This window comes from Etheostoma spectabile, chromosome 1 (genome assembly GCF_008692095.1).
Source record: "Etheostoma spectabile isolate EspeVRDwgs_2016 chromosome 1, UIUC_Espe_1.0, whole genome shotgun sequence".
Classification (NCBI taxonomy): domain Eukaryota; kingdom Metazoa; phylum Chordata; class Actinopteri; order Perciformes; family Percidae; genus Etheostoma; species Etheostoma spectabile.
In genome coordinates, this window is record NC_045733.1 from 24,333,825 (window position 1) to 24,353,916 (window position 20,092).

At 39.6% G+C, this 20,092-nt stretch overlaps 1 protein-coding gene across 6 annotated transcripts in view; it reads left to right on the forward strand.

The window, feature by feature from the left end:
- unc13c (unc-13 homolog C (C. elegans)) overlaps positions 1–20,092 on the forward strand; it is a 103,523-nt gene that overhangs the window by 66,081 nt on the left and 17,350 nt on the right. For all 6 annotated transcript variants that reach the window (XM_032507195.1, XM_032507029.1, XM_032507140.1 and 3 more), the window contains 5 exons: positions 1,711–1,796; positions 15,158–15,284; positions 16,534–16,630; positions 17,481–17,624; positions 17,855–17,932. In XM_032507195.1, coding sequence (XP_032363086.1) covers positions 1,711–1,796; positions 15,158–15,284; positions 16,534–16,630; positions 17,481–17,624; positions 17,855–17,932 — 532 coding nt within the window. The remainder of the gene's footprint in view (positions 1–1,710; positions 1,797–15,157; positions 15,285–16,533; positions 16,631–17,480; positions 17,625–17,854; positions 17,933–20,092) is intronic.

Consider the following 20,092-nt stretch of genomic DNA (forward strand, 5'->3'; position numbering starts at 1 on the left):
GAGAGTGTGAGAAAACAAAAAGCCTTTTTGCTCCTGTATATTTGAAAAATGTATTTTCTGATATGAAGACATGAATGAGCAGTGTGTTGTGGTTGTGAGGCAGCCAGGGTCTGTCAGCAGTAAAACATGTTTTGTTTGTATGGTGAGCCACAGTATGGATGGATAAAAGGGGAATGCAGTGTTGCTGAATTATATAACAGCTGAGAGATTTGTTTGGAAAAAAGGGATGGTTGTGGTGATGGTGTTGAGGGGGTTTGTGTTGGCGTCCTTCCGATGGTTTGGTTAATGAAATCCAACAAATTAAACAACCTGAAGAAAATAGAGCGCAGCTCGCCTAACGAGAAATAAGATGAAACATATTTTTCTTTATTTTGTCTCGCTCATACATATCCGCTCGCCTCCCCCTTTTTCTTTTCTCCTTCCTCTTGCTGATTTATGATGCTTATTACAACATTGTTTATGCCCTGAGCTTTCTCACCCATACTGTCTAATGATAGATTTGCAATTTTCATGCCCATTTCCCTCAAAGTCCCTTGGTCAAGTTCCAGAGTGACAGCAACTCTCATGCTTTTTTCCATCAAATCCAGGAGTGGACTTGTTGCCTGCTTCCGTCAGAGGGAAAAATGTTAAAATGTTACTGTTGCTCTGTGCTGAAAATATTTACAGGTACTTGGGAATCTAGCCTAGAAATTGTTGATCCACTAGACTGATACACAAAATGTATTTTATGATTGGAAATATAAAACAGAATGCTGCCGTTGCTTTAGAGCTTTAGTAATTATTTCAAGGAATACTCATCATGCAGATTGTAAACCACAAAGCATTTATTTCATCACATAGAAGTTGACTGTAAACCATCTACAGTAGATGCAGATGAATATTTTTTTGTCTGCCTCACCCACAGTGCATGTGTGCATGATGAGACAAGAAGAACAGAGGTTGAGAGAACAATTCTGAGAGTGATAGAGATGAAAGAGGGAGCAATTGTTTTTGGGATTCTTGTTTAGTTTTTTTCTCTGGTAGCCACTGAAAGCACAAACCCGCCTTCTAATCTTAGTGCTTGTACCTTTGCTCTATAAAAGGATGTGCCAACGGTTGAGGAGGAGGAAAGGGTGGAGGAGAGGAGAGTGTCTAAGTGTGCCGACAAGCTTGGGCATTGGTTTCCGCCGGAGTGTCCCGGCTGAGCAGATAACTGTTTAAATAGAATTCAGCGGACAATTGTTTTGTTGGAAACAGGGCCGTCTCCAGCTAAAGTAAAACTATTACAGATAAATTGACCCATCAATTCTCAGGCCACTGCCCGGTCATCTATAAATGTCCTCCCATCACTGTCTGAAGATGCGGATAATTAAACCATTGACACCTCACATTAAAGCTTTGACTGAAAATCTATAGGCATTCAAAATAGCAGATTACCTACCAAATAGGTTGCCTCCCCCCTCTCTCTCTCTCTCTTCCTTTGCGTAGTCCTTTCCTCTTGCACTTTCTCTCATTTGTAAGCCCCAGGCATGCACCTCGCTATTCTGCCCCAATTCAACCAGGTTTGGAAATGACAGGGTGTTATTAGTTGAGATCCACCAACCATGTCTTCTTTCACATCTGTTAAGTCGTTTTTTAGAGACTCATGCTGGGCCAAGCCATCAGGCCACCCAGTCGGGCATGTTATTATACGGAAATGAGTCTGATTGAAATCCGTTTCAATTCCACTAGGTTTCCACAAGAACTGAATGCTGGGAAGATCAGTGCTGAGATCATGTGGAGCCTCTTTGCCCTGGATATGAAGTACGCAATGGAAGGTGAGTAATGCTGCTAATCACACAATTATCTTTTGCATGAAGCATGTGTGTGTTTGTCTGTAAGGGAGTGAATGAGAGCTGAAGATAAATGGTAAAAAATAGATTGAGTGGTGGTAAAGAATATAAGGTTACTTTTTTTTTAAAGATTATTTTTGTGGGCGTTTATAGGCTTTTATTTTCACAGTGCAGATGAAGACATGAAAGGGGGGAGGGGGGGAACTATGAGCTAACCCGGCCACAATAATAGGTTACACTTTAAACCACTTCCACAAGGTACACAACAGCCTGAACAGTCATGACAGATAGCTACTTGTTAGCTATTCACTAATAAGCCATTCATTCTATTTTTGCCCTTCTCCCTGTGAACCTACTCAGGAAGAAGCTTTAAGTGCTCTTTTTTATCTGAGTGCTGTTTATTGGCGTGTGTCACAGGGTTGTTTATCAGCTGTGTCTGTGGTCAGTTCTACTGCCAATCTAGATTACACCTCCCTGATTTCACTCTATTGATCATAATTGAGAAACTGGAACTTCTTTTAATCAAGATAAACAATCAATTGTATAATCAAAAACCGATGAGATGCTTAGGTGTGTGTGTGTGTGTGTGTGCGTGTGCGTGCATGTGTGTCAAAACTGTCAAACTGTTCTAATCCCCCAGATTTACCATAATTATGGCTACACAGCAGCCAGTGCAATTAGCATAAAATAGGAATTTACAATAGTGTTTAGAATAAAGGCACTAAAAGGGAATTTTGCACCATAAGAAAGGAATGATTTACAATCTGTAATCTAGCATTAGCCAAAATAATCAATCACTTCCTTCAACTTTCACTAATTACTCGAGAGTGTATATCTGTCATTACGTAGCGTCCAAATGGTGCCTAATTTAAGCAAGAAATTTGCTGCCTTTTTTCTAACACCAAAAGAGCTTATTGGTGATTTATTCTCATCTTTTCAGCACACACCTACAGTACTGCTTTCCCGATGCTAAGCCATCTTGTGTTGCTATGGTAACCAGGTGCCACAGCACATTGCAGTGTATTGATATACCCACACAGGGCACACATAGATTCTGTACATTGTACTGTAATATGATTTTGTATATGAGGTGGTTTTAAATGTGATCTGCTTTTTGGCTACAGAGATGTGAATGGACTTCATGCATCTAAATGTTCCCATGCATCATATTTAAATGACACGTGCAGCTTCAGCTGTGTGTGTGTATAGATGAATACGTAATTCTGAGGTAGTGAGCAGTTATAAAGATGCAAGAAGATGACCGGATTATGGGAACTGAAATTTACATTAAATCACTAATCCTAACCCTTTTTCTAATCCATTTTTTTTTTTTTAACATCTATCTATCTTTTTTAACATTCACCATATCCTTGTAAAATGAACTGTGATACCTTGGTGTTTACTGAAAACAGTACCCTCTATCTCACATTAGTGGTGATGGTAAAGTATTTTCATACTTCTGTTGCCTTCTGTTACAAATAGTTGTTACTTGTTACCTCAGCTCCTTCCTTTGCCCTAAAGAGACCTCCATCAACCTTTTTTCATCACCTGGCAATGCAATAATCTCTGAAACTGTGTCTTTGTTTGTACTGGAAGGATAGTGACCTCTGTATGTTTTGTGTTGCAACACAAACAGGAATATTTTGCACAAAATCCAATCTACTAACATTGTAAAAAAGAATACCATCTCTGTTGAGAAAGTTAAAACTGTAGTATAATAATCTCCCCTTTACAGACATGCCCATTTTATGCTAAACCATGCTTTTTTTCTCATGCGTGACAAATGTGTTATCTTCGCATGTTCTAGAATTGGTAACCATTTCATGAAAGTGAGACCATTATTAAAAACTTCACCTCACTGTATACAATGACTTGTTGGGACCTTTAGAATAATCACAGCCACATTAAACTTTAAAACTAAGCCTGTCTTCACCGCATTAATTAGTTTAGCTTTTAGCTGTGTTTCATCCTGGCCGACTCTGTGTTAGGACAGCCGATTAAACTCACCAATCCTTATTGATAAAGTGGCATATGTGTCAGCAATTTCTTATGAGCACTGTCCAGAAGTTGGTCTTGAGAGCCTTGAACTTGAGTCGATTTTTCTCTTACAATGCAATAAACGTTCCGTTCAACTGATAGTATTAATCTGTCAACATTTTTATTGTTGGTGAACTATTCCATCCATCCATCTTCAACCGCTTATCCGGTATCGGGTCGCAGGGGCAGCATCTCCAGTAGGGGACCCCAAACTTCCCTTTCCCAAGCCACATCAACCAGCTCTGACTGGGGGATCCCGAGCCGTGGTTGGAGTCCCAGGTTGGAGATATAATCTCTCCACCTAGTCCTGGGTCTTCCCCGAGGCCTCCTCCCAGCTGGACGTGCCTGGAACACCTCCCTAGGGAGGCGCCCAGGAGGCATTCTTACCAGATGTCCGAACCACCTCAACTGGCTCCGTTCGACGCGAAGGAGCAGCGGCTCTACTCCGAGCTTCTCTTGGATGACTGTGCTTCTCACCCTATCTCTAAGGGAGACGCCAGCCACCCTCCTGAGGAAACCCATTTTGGCCGCTTGTACCCTGGATCTCGTTCTTTCGGTCATGACCCAGCCTTCATGACCATAGGTGGTGATGTTGTTTTCTACACTCAACCGTTGGTTTCTTTTTCTACTAAAGAATGCATGTTACGTGTCCTAAACTCAATCGTTAGTTGTTTTTTATACTACGTTCTTCTTTTCCTCACCCCAACCATGTTTCACGTTTCCTAAAATCAACCACCACTTTCTTCTCGCAATAACATGGCATGTGTGGCTAACACAGCAAGTGACACGTATGTTTACATCCGCTGTATTCAGCGTAGACATACACGCGCATAGCTCAAAATGCATACAAATAACACGGTACTTGGCTTAAGAAAGTCACGTGTATGTTTACACGTGAAATTTAATTCAGACAGTGCTGAGCTGCATGTCTAGGTTGATTATTTTCAAATGATTGCAATGCTTCAGCTAAACGGCACGGTTTCATTTTGGTTCAATAACTATTTTGATCACCAGTTTTATCACTTTTATGAAGGATAATAATCTCAGTTAAGTAGATCAATAAAGAAATAGAGAGACACACAGACTCTCCGGCTCTCAGTATATTTATGTGTGCATATCTGAGTCAGGGCAGCTGGGCATGTGACCACCTAGGGTGTCACTGACTGCTGTCACAGCAGGTTTGGGCTGTGTGGGTGTGTGTTTGTGTGTGTGTGTGTGTGTGTGTGGGTGGGTGGGTGGGTGACACAGAGAGAGATAGATTTGCTTGAGGGTGTCCGTGTTACAAAAGTAGACAATAATCATTGATGCACTCAGTCACATATACCCTCTTTCTCGCTCCTTGAGCCTGAACCCTCTTCCCTTGCTTTGCCTCCTCTGCCTCATCTTGTCAGTACATCACTGCCCGCCCACAGTGACACGTGCCAGGAGGAGGACATGACTGTCATGTTCCTCAAAGGAGCACTTTGTATGAATTATTGCTCACTTCCTGTTGGTCCTGGTACTGGCTTTCACAGTTGTAGGTTTGGTTTGGTGGAGACAGGCTAGTAATTAAATGAAGGACATTTTGACAGCTCATAAACCGCATAACAATGTGCTGCAAACATGCACATTGTAAACCACATAATGTGTTTTACTGTATTGATTGTAAAACCACATAAAAGCAGATGGTCTGTGTATTACTCACACTTAATATCGCAAGTATGTGAGTATAGTTTTTTGTTACAGAATATGATGATGATGTGCATCTTTAAAATTCTTGGATGAATGATCCATTTACATTAATACCTGACATCTATCCACTTCTGACATAGCTACACAGTAGCCTAGTTTATTAGCTCCAAACCAGTTGATGGACTTGCACCTAATTTGCATTTCTTCACATTTTAAAGGTTTTCTCAAAATTTGCTTGACAATTGTACAGAAACACAGCTGTTGAAAAGCAGAGTAATACAGACTGCGTAAGCAGACTAACCCAAACAAGGGCTTAATGGCCTTTATAATGGCCTGATCAGGGAAACATACAGTATATCTGGCACATACATGTGTCTGTGTTAGATCTCCAAAAAAGAACAATCTTTGTGATTACATAAGAGGTGACACATAACTGCTAGGGCGGCTGACAGAGACACCCTGAAGGAGGCGGGCCAGAATGTCCTCCTTTGTTGGTCTGTGTTTCTCTCTTTGTGTGTATGTGCGTGCAGGCGTGTTTGTCTGTGCATTTGTGGAGTGTTCAGTTGTGCTTGTAAGTATGAAAAAATGAATGAGAGTAAAAGAGGAATCTGTGCGTGTAGGTGCCTGTCTGTGTGCACACATGTGCATGTGCGTTACTTAATGAGGTCTTTGATGCATCCTCTGCTTTCTGCTCAGAGGCCTTTGGTGCCGGTGCTGGTGCAGAAATGGATGCTGCTAATTTTAGTATCTCTGTGTAAATCTCTGAATATGTGTGTGTGAGAGAGAGAGAGAACGACCGAGAGAGGTAGGGTGCAAGACAAAAAGAGAGTGGATAAAATAAGACACTGAAAAAAGGAAAATGATGTGAGAGAATGAATGACTATGGCTGAGATCACTCATTCATTATCTACATAATAAACACTCAGAAGGATACTAAATCAATCAGGTAGTGTGGAGCCAGCTCACCAAAACCTCCAGATAAGATGAACAAAGGGTATCCCTACGTATCACTACTAAGGCACACTCAGTCAAAAGTGTGCCTTAATAATGGATTAATATGAATAACTTAATTGTATTTTGGCATCAAACAATGATTCATTATCGAGAGGAGATGTACTATGTCTAGACTTCAGAATACTTCTGTGATGAAGTTCTACAGTACATGCAGTATATCCACTGTGTATAGCTGTTTAATGGCTGTGGTCTCTGGAGCATGTCATTAAAGATCCAATGCTCCAGCAGCCCATTAACTCAAATTCAGCCTGTTGGAACAACTTCAATCCATAGACTATTTTAACTGAATTTTAATTATAGTACCTCTGCAAGGGGAGTTTTGTTTCCAAAGAAAGACATGGTTTAAGGCTTGGACGTGCCTGGAAGCTGTATCTTGTCCTACGGTGGGATTTGAATAAGTTATTGTGTTTGCCATTTCCAGTATAGCACAACACATTCAATTTGGATCTCTCATTGCCTCAGCTAAAAGCATATGGCTTTTTCTATATTGATAGGGTGAAAACAAAAGTTTTCCCAAATGTTACATAATGCAGTGGACATTTGTTTTAAAGATCTACACTGCAATTGTGATTCACTATACTGAAGCAGAGTGGACTCTTACATTAGTAAATCATAAGTTTGGCAGCGTCTTAGAGCATTATATGTTTGAGTTAGTGTCTGTGTGGGCTCTGGTGGGATAGCAGAGCTGTGTCAGTATGCCCCTGTGATACAGCTTAGGAGGCCCTTTGACAGAACTGGGTCAGAAGCCAAGCTGAAGGAATTATGTCACATAGATAACTATTGTATACTGGCCTCGGCTGGTACTCTGGTCCTCAAGCGTTATGTCTTGAAAAAACCTGTCCAACTACACACTCCTGTAGATCTTTTTCACCTGAATGGTAACTAGAGCAAGGACATGCCATGGTGAACCGCTGAAGCTCATCATAATATCCATGGCATTTACATCAATGAGGCCAAGAGTGAGTAAGTCTCCTGTGAGTTTGTCTGTCCCTGTGGGCTGAGTCAGACAAGATGACATCCTCACCAGGGACCTTGAGCCTACTCCTCCCTCAGGACCGCCCACACCAGCAGGGCTTAGAGGCACAAACACACATACAACTATGTACATTGCACTGTATGTATGCATGTATAGATGTACACACACATGCATAATGTAAAACACATAAATATGAAGGCCCTATTTTAACAGCCTAATTGCAATGCTAGATCATATAAGTACAGATATGTACACTTAATACTTTTGTTTATATATGTATATTTTAGCAAAGGCGCAGAAGAAGTGGACTATAAATTGGATGGGTGTGGTAATAAATCATTATCTTCTCATAGAGTCACATCTCTATTAAACACCTGTACCAATCACAATGACTCTTAATAAAAGTGTCTCACTAAATGAAGAAAAGAGACCAGACTGGCTTCTGCAGGTATACTATTGTTGTCCAGTAAGGGTAGAGTGGGGAGCTGCACAGTGTACAGTGCCACAAACCATTTGCATGATTGCGTAAACCAAAAATTAAACAATATAATGCATTTTAAAAGACAGGCACTGTTAAATTATTATTATTATTATTATTTTTTTTTTTTTAAAGATAAGTTTTTCATTTATCATTGTCTAATTTAACCAAACCAATTACAGGAGTGGCTTTGACCAACTGCCACTATGCTTGTTTCAAAGCCATGATGTCTCTCTCTCTCTCATAGGCAGGCCACATTCTCTGGGTGGGTGAAGCAGAGAAAGGGAAGGTAATCTTGCTCCCTATGACCTCATAAGGAGCAATAATCCAGATCGGCCCATTCAAGCTTTCATTTTCTCAAAGGCCGAGCAGGATACCCAGGGCTTGATTTACATCTATCGCCATTTCTATCCCCTGGGGGACCATAGGCAGGCTGGGTGAACGCATATTAATGGTAAAAAAACTCATAAAGTGAAATTTATATGACATGGGACCTTTAACTTTGTAATTAGGGTTAAGACCTGATTTAGGAAAAAGACCTTTTCAGATGAAAAATGCCCACGTCAACACTCCAATCCTAACTTAAGTTAGGATTTGCTTCCTTATTACCAAATTGGAAAAAAAATCCTATCTTAGACTTTTCCTATCTTAACTTAAGATTGAAAGTTTCTGTATTGCAGTGTGTATTCTCAGTACATTGTGTCCCTCTTAAAACCTTTGCATCATTCATAGTGTGTAGGGCACAAAAATGCCTTAAAAATTGATAAAGAACATTTTAGTATCAGTAAAATAACACATTGTAGCGCTGCTTGCTTCAGTCTATGTGACGCTACAAAACAATACAATAGCACACTTTCAAACATGCCTGCACCTACACAGTATGTTGAATGCTTTTTTTAATATGTCAATCCAAATAACCTGGAATTGATTTACCTTCCAAAATGTCAGATTGCCCATTTGAAATAATCTTACACGTGCGCTTTTACAGAATAATTCCTGTCATGGAAGTGAAATTCATCAGTTAATGATAAATTACATTTCTGAGAATAAAGCTGGAATTCTTCAATATAAAAAATGTAAAACCATTTTCTTAAAAAAAAAAACAGATGACTCGGTCTGAAGTCACGCATCTTTTGTATGTTTTATTGCAGCATTTTTAAAACACTGCCCCCTGCGGCCTCATTTCCCTCAGATTCTCTTCTCTATTCAAACAATCACATTGGGCTTAGTGAATGGAAAATTATGTCCTTTTGCTTTCATTCAGAGTGTGCAAAGAAGCACATTCTGTGCCTCTGTGCTTCCATTTTCTAGAGAGAGAATATGAGCTTTACGACTCCTAAAGTGAAGGGTTTTGAAAGACGAAAGCTTTTCAAGAACTTAACGCTCTTTTAACCTCTATTTCTGTCCTCATACCACAGCTTTTGAAAGAAAAGTGTTATTGCAGATAATTCAGCTGACACCATGAGCCACTCCCTTCAGTAAATGAAATTCAGTAAAAAAAATAAAGAGCATTGTTTGTTAGACTACATTTGTATTCGTAAGCCAATGAATCAGTAATACTTATCTAAGACAATGTGCATACAAAAGTGCATACTTCTCATGCCGTTCTTAGAAAATTGGTATGAGTATTACAGTTTGATTGGGATGTATCCTAATATCTTTTGTGACCCTTGCCTTTGCTCTAGTGCCACCATCAGGCCAAACTCCCCACTTGATAAGAAATATAAGCATATTCATGCTCTCTCCAAGATGTGCATTTCTGCTTTACATTAGCTTTCTTCTAAAACCAATCTCAGAACAAACATTATACTTATATCCCCTCTAGTAGGGTTGATCTATGAATCGCAAATTTGTCTATACCTTTGTTGTTGCTTTAACTTAGAAAAACATAACATGTGTGCAGTGCATCTAACAAACTTGAGACTGCTCCAACTTCTGGTATGTAACTCAGACCAAATGTTTTTACTTGTGTGCATATTATGTGGAATTTATAGCATAAAAACTTGGTTTATGTGAGTCATTTAAAACTCTCAGTCAAGCAGTAATGTGTTTTTTTTAAACAACAAGACATTTGGGGCAGTAAGACCTACTACATTGATAACATACAGGTATAAACTGCATACAGTACATGTGTTCGAGTGTATGAAATGTGGAACCACGCTCTGCAAACGCTCACATATAGCAAGCTAGCAGAACCTGTCTGGCAGCACCAAACAAAACACCTGCTGACCCTTACTTTACTGTCTTCCAACTGACCTCCATCTGCTTTCTTTAGGTACAGTGTGTGTGTGTGTGTGTGCGCAGTCAGAGCGTAGGGCAGAAAGGTTGACAAACTGTGATTGTGCGCATGTGTGTGTCCATATGTGTATAGGCTGCCTTGCAGCACCAGCTTAGTTATTAAAGTGGCGCTGCCACCGTGGATCTCTCTTCTCAGATATTACGCAGCCTCGGCTGTTAAAGTGGATCTCTCTGCCAAGATATACCGCAGCCTCTGCGGCAGAACAACTTCAGGTCTTCTCTAGTAAAAACATTCTCCACTCAATATTCACAATGTTTAAGCCACCTGCTCCTTCAATGACACAGACTGACTAGGTGAATCCAGGTGAAACCTTAAATCCTCCCACGCCAATTTCAGCCATCAAAACTACTCCAGCCATGAAGGTTAGGTATTGATGAAAGCAGCGATCCCTGCCCTCTCCCAGTGTTTGTGTCCAAAAGAAAATAACCCTAAGGTGCTGGTAACATTGTGGCTTTTCATATCAGCTATTGGTAAAACATTACAAAACTATAAACAGTCCAATAGTGTCTTCTGGGGTTTGTGTAAAGATAACTATATGTGCACGTTGAACATACTCCACCTTAGGCTTAACTGTAGTGGAGAAAATGACTTGACTAAATAGGCTTGCTGCTTAACACAAAAAAACATTTGGTTACACATTACTTGTATCTACAGAAGAGTGACATGACACTGTCATGAACGTGTCATAAAACATAAAACAAGTCATAAACATTGATGACATCATTTTTCTTTTAGTAAGTGTCATTTAGTTTTGTCATGAGGAGTTATGGTTAGGGTTAGAGTATGGTTAGGGTTCATGTGTTCATGACAGTGTCATGTTACTCTTATGTAGAAAACTTCAAGTAAAGTGTTACTTATATTTCTTTCAGACCACTTGGCCATACTGTGATTTTCTGCTCATCAAGGTTCTGATTCTGACACTGTTTCCTACAGTATGTGTTAAGCCATGGTGGCTATGGCAACTATCCACCTTTTCTTACACAGTATATGGTCTATAGATGTATCAGAGACATGTTTTTTAGCTTTCTTTTCTTTAACTATTTAAGGGAACTTCAGAATATTTACCCACTCTTCACATAAATCAGATCCCCCGCACAGCACTTATTTGAAACACAGAATCTATCAGGACATTAGCTTGTTGTTCACTACAGAGCCTGCTAACCAGTACCGACATCATTATCTTTTATTCACCTGTCTCTCATCTGCTCCGTGTGTGCAGCGTGATGCCCAGTACAGGTGGTCAGTGTATCAGCACTGCTGCGGACATGCTGCGGCAGACGTGTTGCACCAGTCCGTGCCCATGTATTTCAGCAGTCCCTGCATTCAGTGAAAAATGACAGCAGAGATATTTATGATTGTTTGAATTTTTGGCAGCAGCTTTCAGCATTCTGCGGTGCTGTTGTGCCATTGCAGAATGAATATAGGGGAAACACTGACTACGTTTTTAATATAACAAAAATTTAAGTTGATCCTACTAGGGCTGCATGATTATGGCCAAAATGATAATCACGATTATTTTTGATCAATATTGGGATCATGATTAATTATCACGATTATTTGTTAATTTGAACCAAAACAAATTTGATTGTCACATAGTCTATTTATAACTGCTTTCACATCCATATTGTGCTACAGTCCTCTTATGTTGAAGTTGTATGTTGTACATACATAAAGCTGCAACACATGTAAATGAAAATTATCTGAAATAAATAGTATAGGATATGTAAAAAAAAAAAATGCATCTCTGAGAAAGCTCCTTCACTTGTTTTCAACAATAACTGATTAGAAGAGCTAGGGAGAGAAGGGGAGTGCAATGGGCTTATGCTACTCAATGAGTGACGGCTGACTCATTATGAATGGGTCCAGCAGGCTCCGTCTCACACGCTATTACTCTACGAACTTAAGTTAGTTGCATTCAATAACTTCTTCTGTGTTTTTCACATGTTGCTGGGAGCCATATGTGAGTGAATGGGGGCGGGGCTGCGTCGAGAGTAAGAGGAGAGATACAAACATAGACACGGCTATACAGACGAAATGGGTCATGTTACGCAAAATTAAACCATATTGATATAAACAACATTGCTTTGTTTGTGGAGAGGCAGCGGATGCGAGGACGTTAGGTGCATCGGTGCGATCTAGGAAAAATGTTAGTCGCACCCTAGAGCCCTGTGAGCTAACAAACACTAACTAGCAATGGTCACTGCTGTTTTCTGAAAAAATAGAAAATAGACACGACAAAAAGTTGCCTTTACTAGTAAACTTGTAAATCTTGTGACCAACGTATGACCGACTAATATCTGAATTTTTCTCACATTACCCTGTCCTCTGTGACTGTCTACATCTAGAAACTAACCTGCGCGGTGCAGGAAACAACTTCGACTGGCACATGATCAGACAGTGGTTTACGGAGTGGTAGATTGACTTTGCAAAAAAACCTGGAGCGTTCTATGAATGTAATACGCTTTTAAAATATTGCTTGATTACGTAAATTTGATCGTGGGAAGCCAAAATCGTGATCTTGATTAAAATTTGAGTAATTGTGCCGCCCTAGATCCTACTCCTTAAGTTACACCTGAACACACATACATGCTGCTGTATATGACACGCTGCCCTTGTCATTTTAGTTTTTTTTGAATGCAGTCCAACTTCAGTTTCAAAAGCAGGTTAAAATGAGCATCAGTCATATAAATAAATATAAAATATAAACTTGAATTGAGTTGAACACTCATTATCTTCTCCATTCCAAGGATTAACTATTGCATTTTGCATTCGAATACATTATTCACAGGTAAATATGTTAATTACACATATGTAAATATTTCCCTCCAAGCTTAGAGCGGAGTGTAGGCAGGCAGGGCATGCACTATTCATCAGAGTAAGCACCAAGGTTCTTATCAGGATTAAGGCATGACAACCAGGGTGCAATGCATGGATTTAAAAATGTCTTTGATTTTGGGTTAATGTATGAATCTAATATCTGCCAAACAGTGTGCAAATATGTGTGTTTTTATTTCTTCGTTACCATTTGGAAGCGCCTGCTTTAAAATGAAAAAAGAATTAAAAAATTCTATCACAAACCTTTTTATTTCCAGCTTCTTTAGCCTTGTGTCCCGATATAGCCAAATGTGGTCTAAATACAGCTGAGATGGATTGGAGTTCACACCTGGCAAAATCCAATATGTCTCGGATGCCCATTTATGATCAAATGTAGCTTCACGACTCCCCACATTTTATCTGTGGAAAACTCTAATAGTTGCCAAACCAATAGATGTCTGCACTTTTGCTACAGAGAAACGAGTCATATGGCTATTTGCATACTTTATAAAAAAAAGTAACAAATTAAGAAAGAGATGGTTAGACAACAAAAGTGAAAACAAGACACTGAGAAGTCACACAGAGCCACCAAGAGTGTGAGAGAGACCAAAAAATACACACAGGAAGAGTTGGAGTGAGACAGGGAGAGGGAGACCATGGTGACTTGCCTCAGGTTAGGAGCGAGTTTGGGAGCTTAATGAGTTATTGTTCAGTGCAGTTGAGGGTGCCTTTGTGTTTACACAAAACAACACATTGATAACAAATGTGGACCGACATGTGAATGTGACAGATGAGAGATCTGCCTCATCTATGGTAAAGGTTGTGTTAGGTTTGGTCAGGGGACAAATGTGGTCCTGGTTCAGTGAGCTGTCCTCCCTAACCAGCCACCTTCTACCACTGCCTAGACTTGTCTTCAGTCAAAGTATAGGTAACTAATTTAAAACACTGATAATGAAAAAACGTATTAAAAAAACCAAGCGTTCAATTGCTGATTTGAACGTCTATTACCATGGCAATGATCGAAAGCTTCGAAGCATTTTACTGAGCCCTAATTATATTTTAACTCTTTTGTATATAATGTTAATGTCACCGCATTGGTTTCCTTTCTTTTTCCCCTCATCTTTCCTTTTCTCACTCTTGCACTATCACCATCAATAAGTCCCACATGGGATACCATGGAAATATTTAATTGTTCTGAAATGTCTGCAGGGAGCTGGACTTAATGACTCAGCAGCCTTGTCTGCTGACATGAAAGTCCAGTCTGTTTTAGCTTTAGTTTGTTTGCCATTTGTCATACCAAGGCTTTCTTTTGAAGGGAGCTGGACACATTCACAGGTTCTGTTTTATTTTCTTAGTCTTGGCAGCTCAAGGCTCAGCATAATTGAGCCTGTTAAAAATGAAGTCATAGGGCCACTAATTGAATTATCATTCTAGCCAGCCACAACCAAGCACAGCCATTTTCACATCCGGCAGTCCATTTAAATGTCTCCGTATTCCTCACTGTTCCTGCTACTCTAACGCTGCCTCACACTGCTGCCGCTGGCAAAGCTTGCCTCCACCTTCTCGGTTTTGGGTGTCATCATGACTATGTCTTGGATTGGGCCTACTCTTGGGTACAGGGGGGTCTCAGCAGCGTGCTCCCTGTGCCATCTTAGCCTTGGCTGATCCGGGGAACATCATCAGAACAGAGCCTTCATCGCCAAGCATAACTGAATTTCCATTGGTTGCAATGAATGGTGAAATGTATGTATGACAAGAGTATTCCTAACTGAAGTGCGTGTGAGTGTTTTGGACGAGGCGGCAGTTCAAAGTAAAACTGAGATGCTGTTTTTTTTGTCCAGAACACATGCAGCACGTTTATTGTGTTGTAGACTGCCAAATTGATGTTGCCGTGCTGCCCTACAATTTAACATTGCTCTTTTGTCAGTCCAGACGTTTTGTATGTGTTAGACTCCATAAATATTCAAAACCAAGGTTTCTCTCTTTAAGAATTGTGACTTCAGTGGATATACTGTACATGCTAATGGGTGTTTCTAATGTTTTAATCTGCATTACAGAGCATGACAAGCACCGCCTATGCAAAAGTACTGAATACATGAATCTTCACTTCAAAGTCAAATGGTTCCATAATGAGTATGTCCGTGACCTGCCGGCCTTCAAGAATGTTCCGCCTGAGTATTCTCTGTAAGTCCTCTAATTTTCACCCACGTGTACAGGCAGAGACACTCAAATATACATTCACACATACATTACACATACACTGTTACGGGTTATTGCAAACTGAAAAAAAAAGATATACTGTATATAGTGTTAAAATTGTACAGAGTAGAATTTGATTACTAATGCGTAATAGAACATGAACAGGCTGCTTGTTAAAACAAACAGTAAAACTAAGAGATAGGATTGAGTTGACTCAGAGTTGAGAGAAATGTTGCAAAAGAAGTCAAATGTCAAATTGTTCAATTTTGAGTACAGAGGATTTTGTTCGCTTCCAAAAAATGTCAACATTACACATTTCAGTGTTCACTTATGGTGCAGGATATTGTACAGTGGTGGCAGTTCAGTTTAGTTTCTGGTTTTCTGGTTACTGTATCTGTAACACTGTCATGTTCCTGTAATCTGTGCTGGCAGTTTATTCCAACAATGTGATGATAAACTGTTTTGGATGAGGAGACACATTTATAGCCTAAAAGCAATTTTTAGTTCCTCTTTTCACGTAGCCCTGTTTTACAGCGTGCATGCATAATTATTTGAAGTAAAGCAGGGATAGTTGCATGTAAACACGTGTAATGCAAGCACAGAACGCAATGGCCTTTCCCATCCTCCCGGTCTATCAGTGTAATGAGTCACCTCCCCCTTCTAACACTGTCTCACACACACACACACACTCACACAGACACACACACACACTCTTTCATCTGCCTGTCTATTCTCTATCACCACACCCACATTATTTATTGGCTCTCCCTCCTGAAGCACATGCCCTTAGCCAGAGTACAAAGCTGTTTTGGGGGGGACAGCCGTTGCTCTGAGGACAAGCTCAGGCATTATATTAAACAAGGAAGTGGCAAAGTGAAACAGACAGAACAGCATTATTATTCTACTAACAAATGTACTTCCTTTGTCCTGTCCTCTGCTATCCTCTGTTTGAGCCTCGAAGTCAATTCTGTCCACAAACCGAAACCTAAGCCAGCCTTGGCTTAAAACCACACTGACATCTGCGTGGTATTTTCAGCATACATTTTTGAGTGTAAAATCCATTTTCATTGATTTCTCTAAAATAAAGTGGTTTCCCCATAAATTTTAGAAAAAGCTAAAAAGCCTTGGCCTCAGTTTTTTTTTTTATATACTAACCCCCGACTCATATAGTCCTCTAAAGCTAAAAAAAAACTTCCAAATATGATTTCATTATAGAAAGTTTTTTTTTCTTTAGGTGGTTTGAGCCATTTGTCATTCAGTGGCTTGATGAGAACGAGGATGTTGCCATGGATTTCCTCAATGGAGCACTGGAAAGGGACAAGAAAGATGGAGTAAGTATATTATTTAATTATAACTCAGTGTGTAGCTTTACGTATTAACCAACCAAGCCACTTAAGATCTATTTTGTATTCACAAGGACGGTCTGGTAAGAATGAAATTAGGGTGTAAGGGTTAGAGGAAATTTTACACTGTTAAAAACACTCCTCTACCTGAGACATCACAAGACAAGAATGTGAATGAAATTACAATTAAAAATTTATAAAATCTGGAAGTAAATTATGATTTTCAGGTTTTTTCAGTAAAAGGCACAGAAGGATATTGGACAATAATGACAGGAAATGTGTGAAAAGCTTTACAAAACACATTTGGCAAAGAAATGATCGCAAAATATTGATGCATCTTCAGCACATACAAATAATGCATAGCACTATATTTTAGTTTGTGTGATTAGGATTTCTACTGAACAAAGTTAAAAGTTAAAATGATTGATTTGATTTATCTTTACCTAAACACATGAAACATATGATTGATTATAACTTTTGTGTCAATCTGGAATAAATGCAAGAATTCACATGTGTTAAAGAGATAACTCTGAAGAGTTTCAGATGGTTTAAGTGGGAACTTTTAGTAAATCCACCTCAGCAGTTACCTGGCCGTCACATATAACAGTAAACCTGTTAGTGTAGTCGTTAGTAAGTGGTCTAGATTTCTGCTCTGTGAGTGATGTAGTTATATATCAGTCAAATGTTCTCTTCACTGTCATGTCTCACTATGCTTAAAGGTTTTTAGATCTGAGATCTTACATTTGTCTCTTTTTCTCTTTTCTTTCTTCCACCCACCCCCAACCCATCACTTTTTCCACCCTCATGTCCCTCTCTCATCATCTCTACCTTGCAACAGTTCCAGCAAACATCGGAGCACGCCCTCTTCTCATGTTCGGTAGTGGATGTGTTCACTCAACTAAACCAGAATTTTGAGATTATCAAGAAGCTGGAGTGTCCAAACCCACAGGCTCTGGCTCACTTTATGTGCCGTTTTGCGAAGGTCAGGCTCCTGGAAATTCCCCCCGCCCCCCATACTCCTGCAGGGCATAATAACTCACAGTTAAAGAGTTTGCCATTGATCTAAGGAGTTACTGTGGTATATTTATTCGGTTTGATATTATCTGGTTATTAGGTTGTGACTGCTTAGATCTTCTCAGTGAGTTCCAGAAATTCAATAATAGAACAGCAAACAAACTGTAATTATAAACATGTCTCTCTCCCTCTCTGCAGACTATCAACAAAGTTCTTCTGCAATATGCTGCAATCATATCCAAGGACTTTCCTTTGTATTTGAGTAAGGAGAATGTGGTAAGTCTGCAAGCATGAATAGCAAAGGTTACATTGAGTGTTTTTGGTCAGATTGCAAATCTGGTTAGTCACTTGGTGTTGTTTCCATGCTAATTGTCTCTAACAGCAGTTTGCATGGAGAGAGTTTCAGTTAGCAGTTCAGTCTGTTCTGCGCTGAGCCCTGCCCTGCTTTTTGTAATGCACTTAACAAAGTCTCTCTTTTAACTGAGATGCAATTATTCATCTCACAGCCAATAGCTGATTGGTATTTTCTGGGCTCTCTGTCTATTGTTTAATGTGATAGATGACTAAATGCACAGCCTTCTTAGTGGCCTAATTATCCTCTGGTCTATGAACTTGAAGTGAGAGATAACACACAGGGTACTAGTGGAGGAGGCAGATGTTTCTTTACAATGTTGACAGGCTCATTACAATTTTCCCAGAGAAAACAGACAGGAAATCTCCTTTAGAGAGCACAGAGTGGACAGATGATGGAAAAAGGAAATAAGAGTCAGTAGTGCAGTGGAAAAATGACATCAAATTTACCCCAATTGTACTGCCACTTGTATAGTACATGACCCACATCATAGCCATCTTTCCTAACCCGAGAACGTACTGTGTGTCTGTGAATGCCGCCAACAAACTGAAACATAAAACCTTAAAAGAGAGCAGTAGTATAAGTAAACATCATAATCCTTTTGTGGCTTGTTACCACTGCCACAGAGGCCATAGTGAGTTGTTCAAAGTATGATTGCTTTAAGGATTTTCAAAAGCCTAAAGGGGGGAAAGTATACAGTATTTTACATAGAAATGCAGAGATTAGACAAAAGTCTAAGTCTATCCTTTATTGTAGCTCTACTGTAACTGCTTATCCATGGAGCTCAATTGGGCGAGAAGCCGGGTACATCCTGGACATGAGGTCGCCAGTCAATCACGGGGCTGAAACATTCATCAAACCTACGGGCTTTTTTAGTCACCAATTAATCTAACCTGCATGCATTTAAGCTGTGGGAGGAAGCCGGAGCAGCCTGAGAAATCCCACGCAGACACAGGGAGAACATGCAAATTTGCTCTGTGAGTGATGTAGTTACCAAAAAGACACCAGCCGGCCGGCAGGTTGAACTAAAACCTTCTTGCTGTGAGACGACCACTGTGCTGTCAAAAAGTCACAACAATGAATGTAGTATTTTGTAAGATAAAAAGTAGAAATGCTTTTTGTAAACATAGTTCTGATGTGAATACATTTCTTTAAAATCATATTTGCAGACAAATTGGTTATCTTAGCATCACCCTATTCAAACAACATTACCCCACCACACACTGTAAATCAATAAACAAACCACTGGGAAATAGCTGTCTTTTTTTCTCTTTGGTATAAGATGTCCTAAGTGATGTCATAGCTGCCACTGGCACTTAACTTAAACATATCCAATACCAGTGTTAGTGTACCAAACCCTTTATTCTATATTTTTTACCCTCTTTCAAGCTAGATATAATGAGCTGAGGGAAATCTACATAGCTTTTATTCAGATTAAAAATATCTTATCACTGCCGTACAAATATGCCAATAAATTTAGTGAGAGCAAGCCATTATGAGCTGTCGCGGAGACACTGTTGGCTGCTATGTGGATTGAAGACACCAATCATCCTTCTCCTGTGGGGCACAGAATTATCATTTTACTACCATCCATTAACACTATCATAATTCTGGGGTGTTCTATGTTTGTCATTTGTTTTTTAGGCGGATAATGTACATAATCTGTGACTGACTGAAGGGAGTAATTCTGCTCACAGTCTCCATAAAAAGCAGTGTGATTAATGTCTGTCATCTGTTTAACTTGTGCAGCTGAGAATCAATATTGCCTGACGTACTCAGTGCAGACGTTTCCCTCCCTGTTGTATTATGTATTGCAATTCCCTGCTGACTGACGATGTTGCACAGAAACCTAGCATCTTTATATAAATGATGTGTCAGGAAATCAAAACTGATGGATTTTGACTGTTTTTTCCCTTCCGAGAATGTGTTACATTGATTTGGGCTACAAACTGTTAGAGTACAATGCTTCCAGCTTTAAAAATTAGTTACGTAAAGTGTTTGTTTTTTTTGTAGGATTTCAACACCATTAAATATCTAGCTGATGTTCTTCTGACACATTGAATCATACGCTGCACTATACTGAA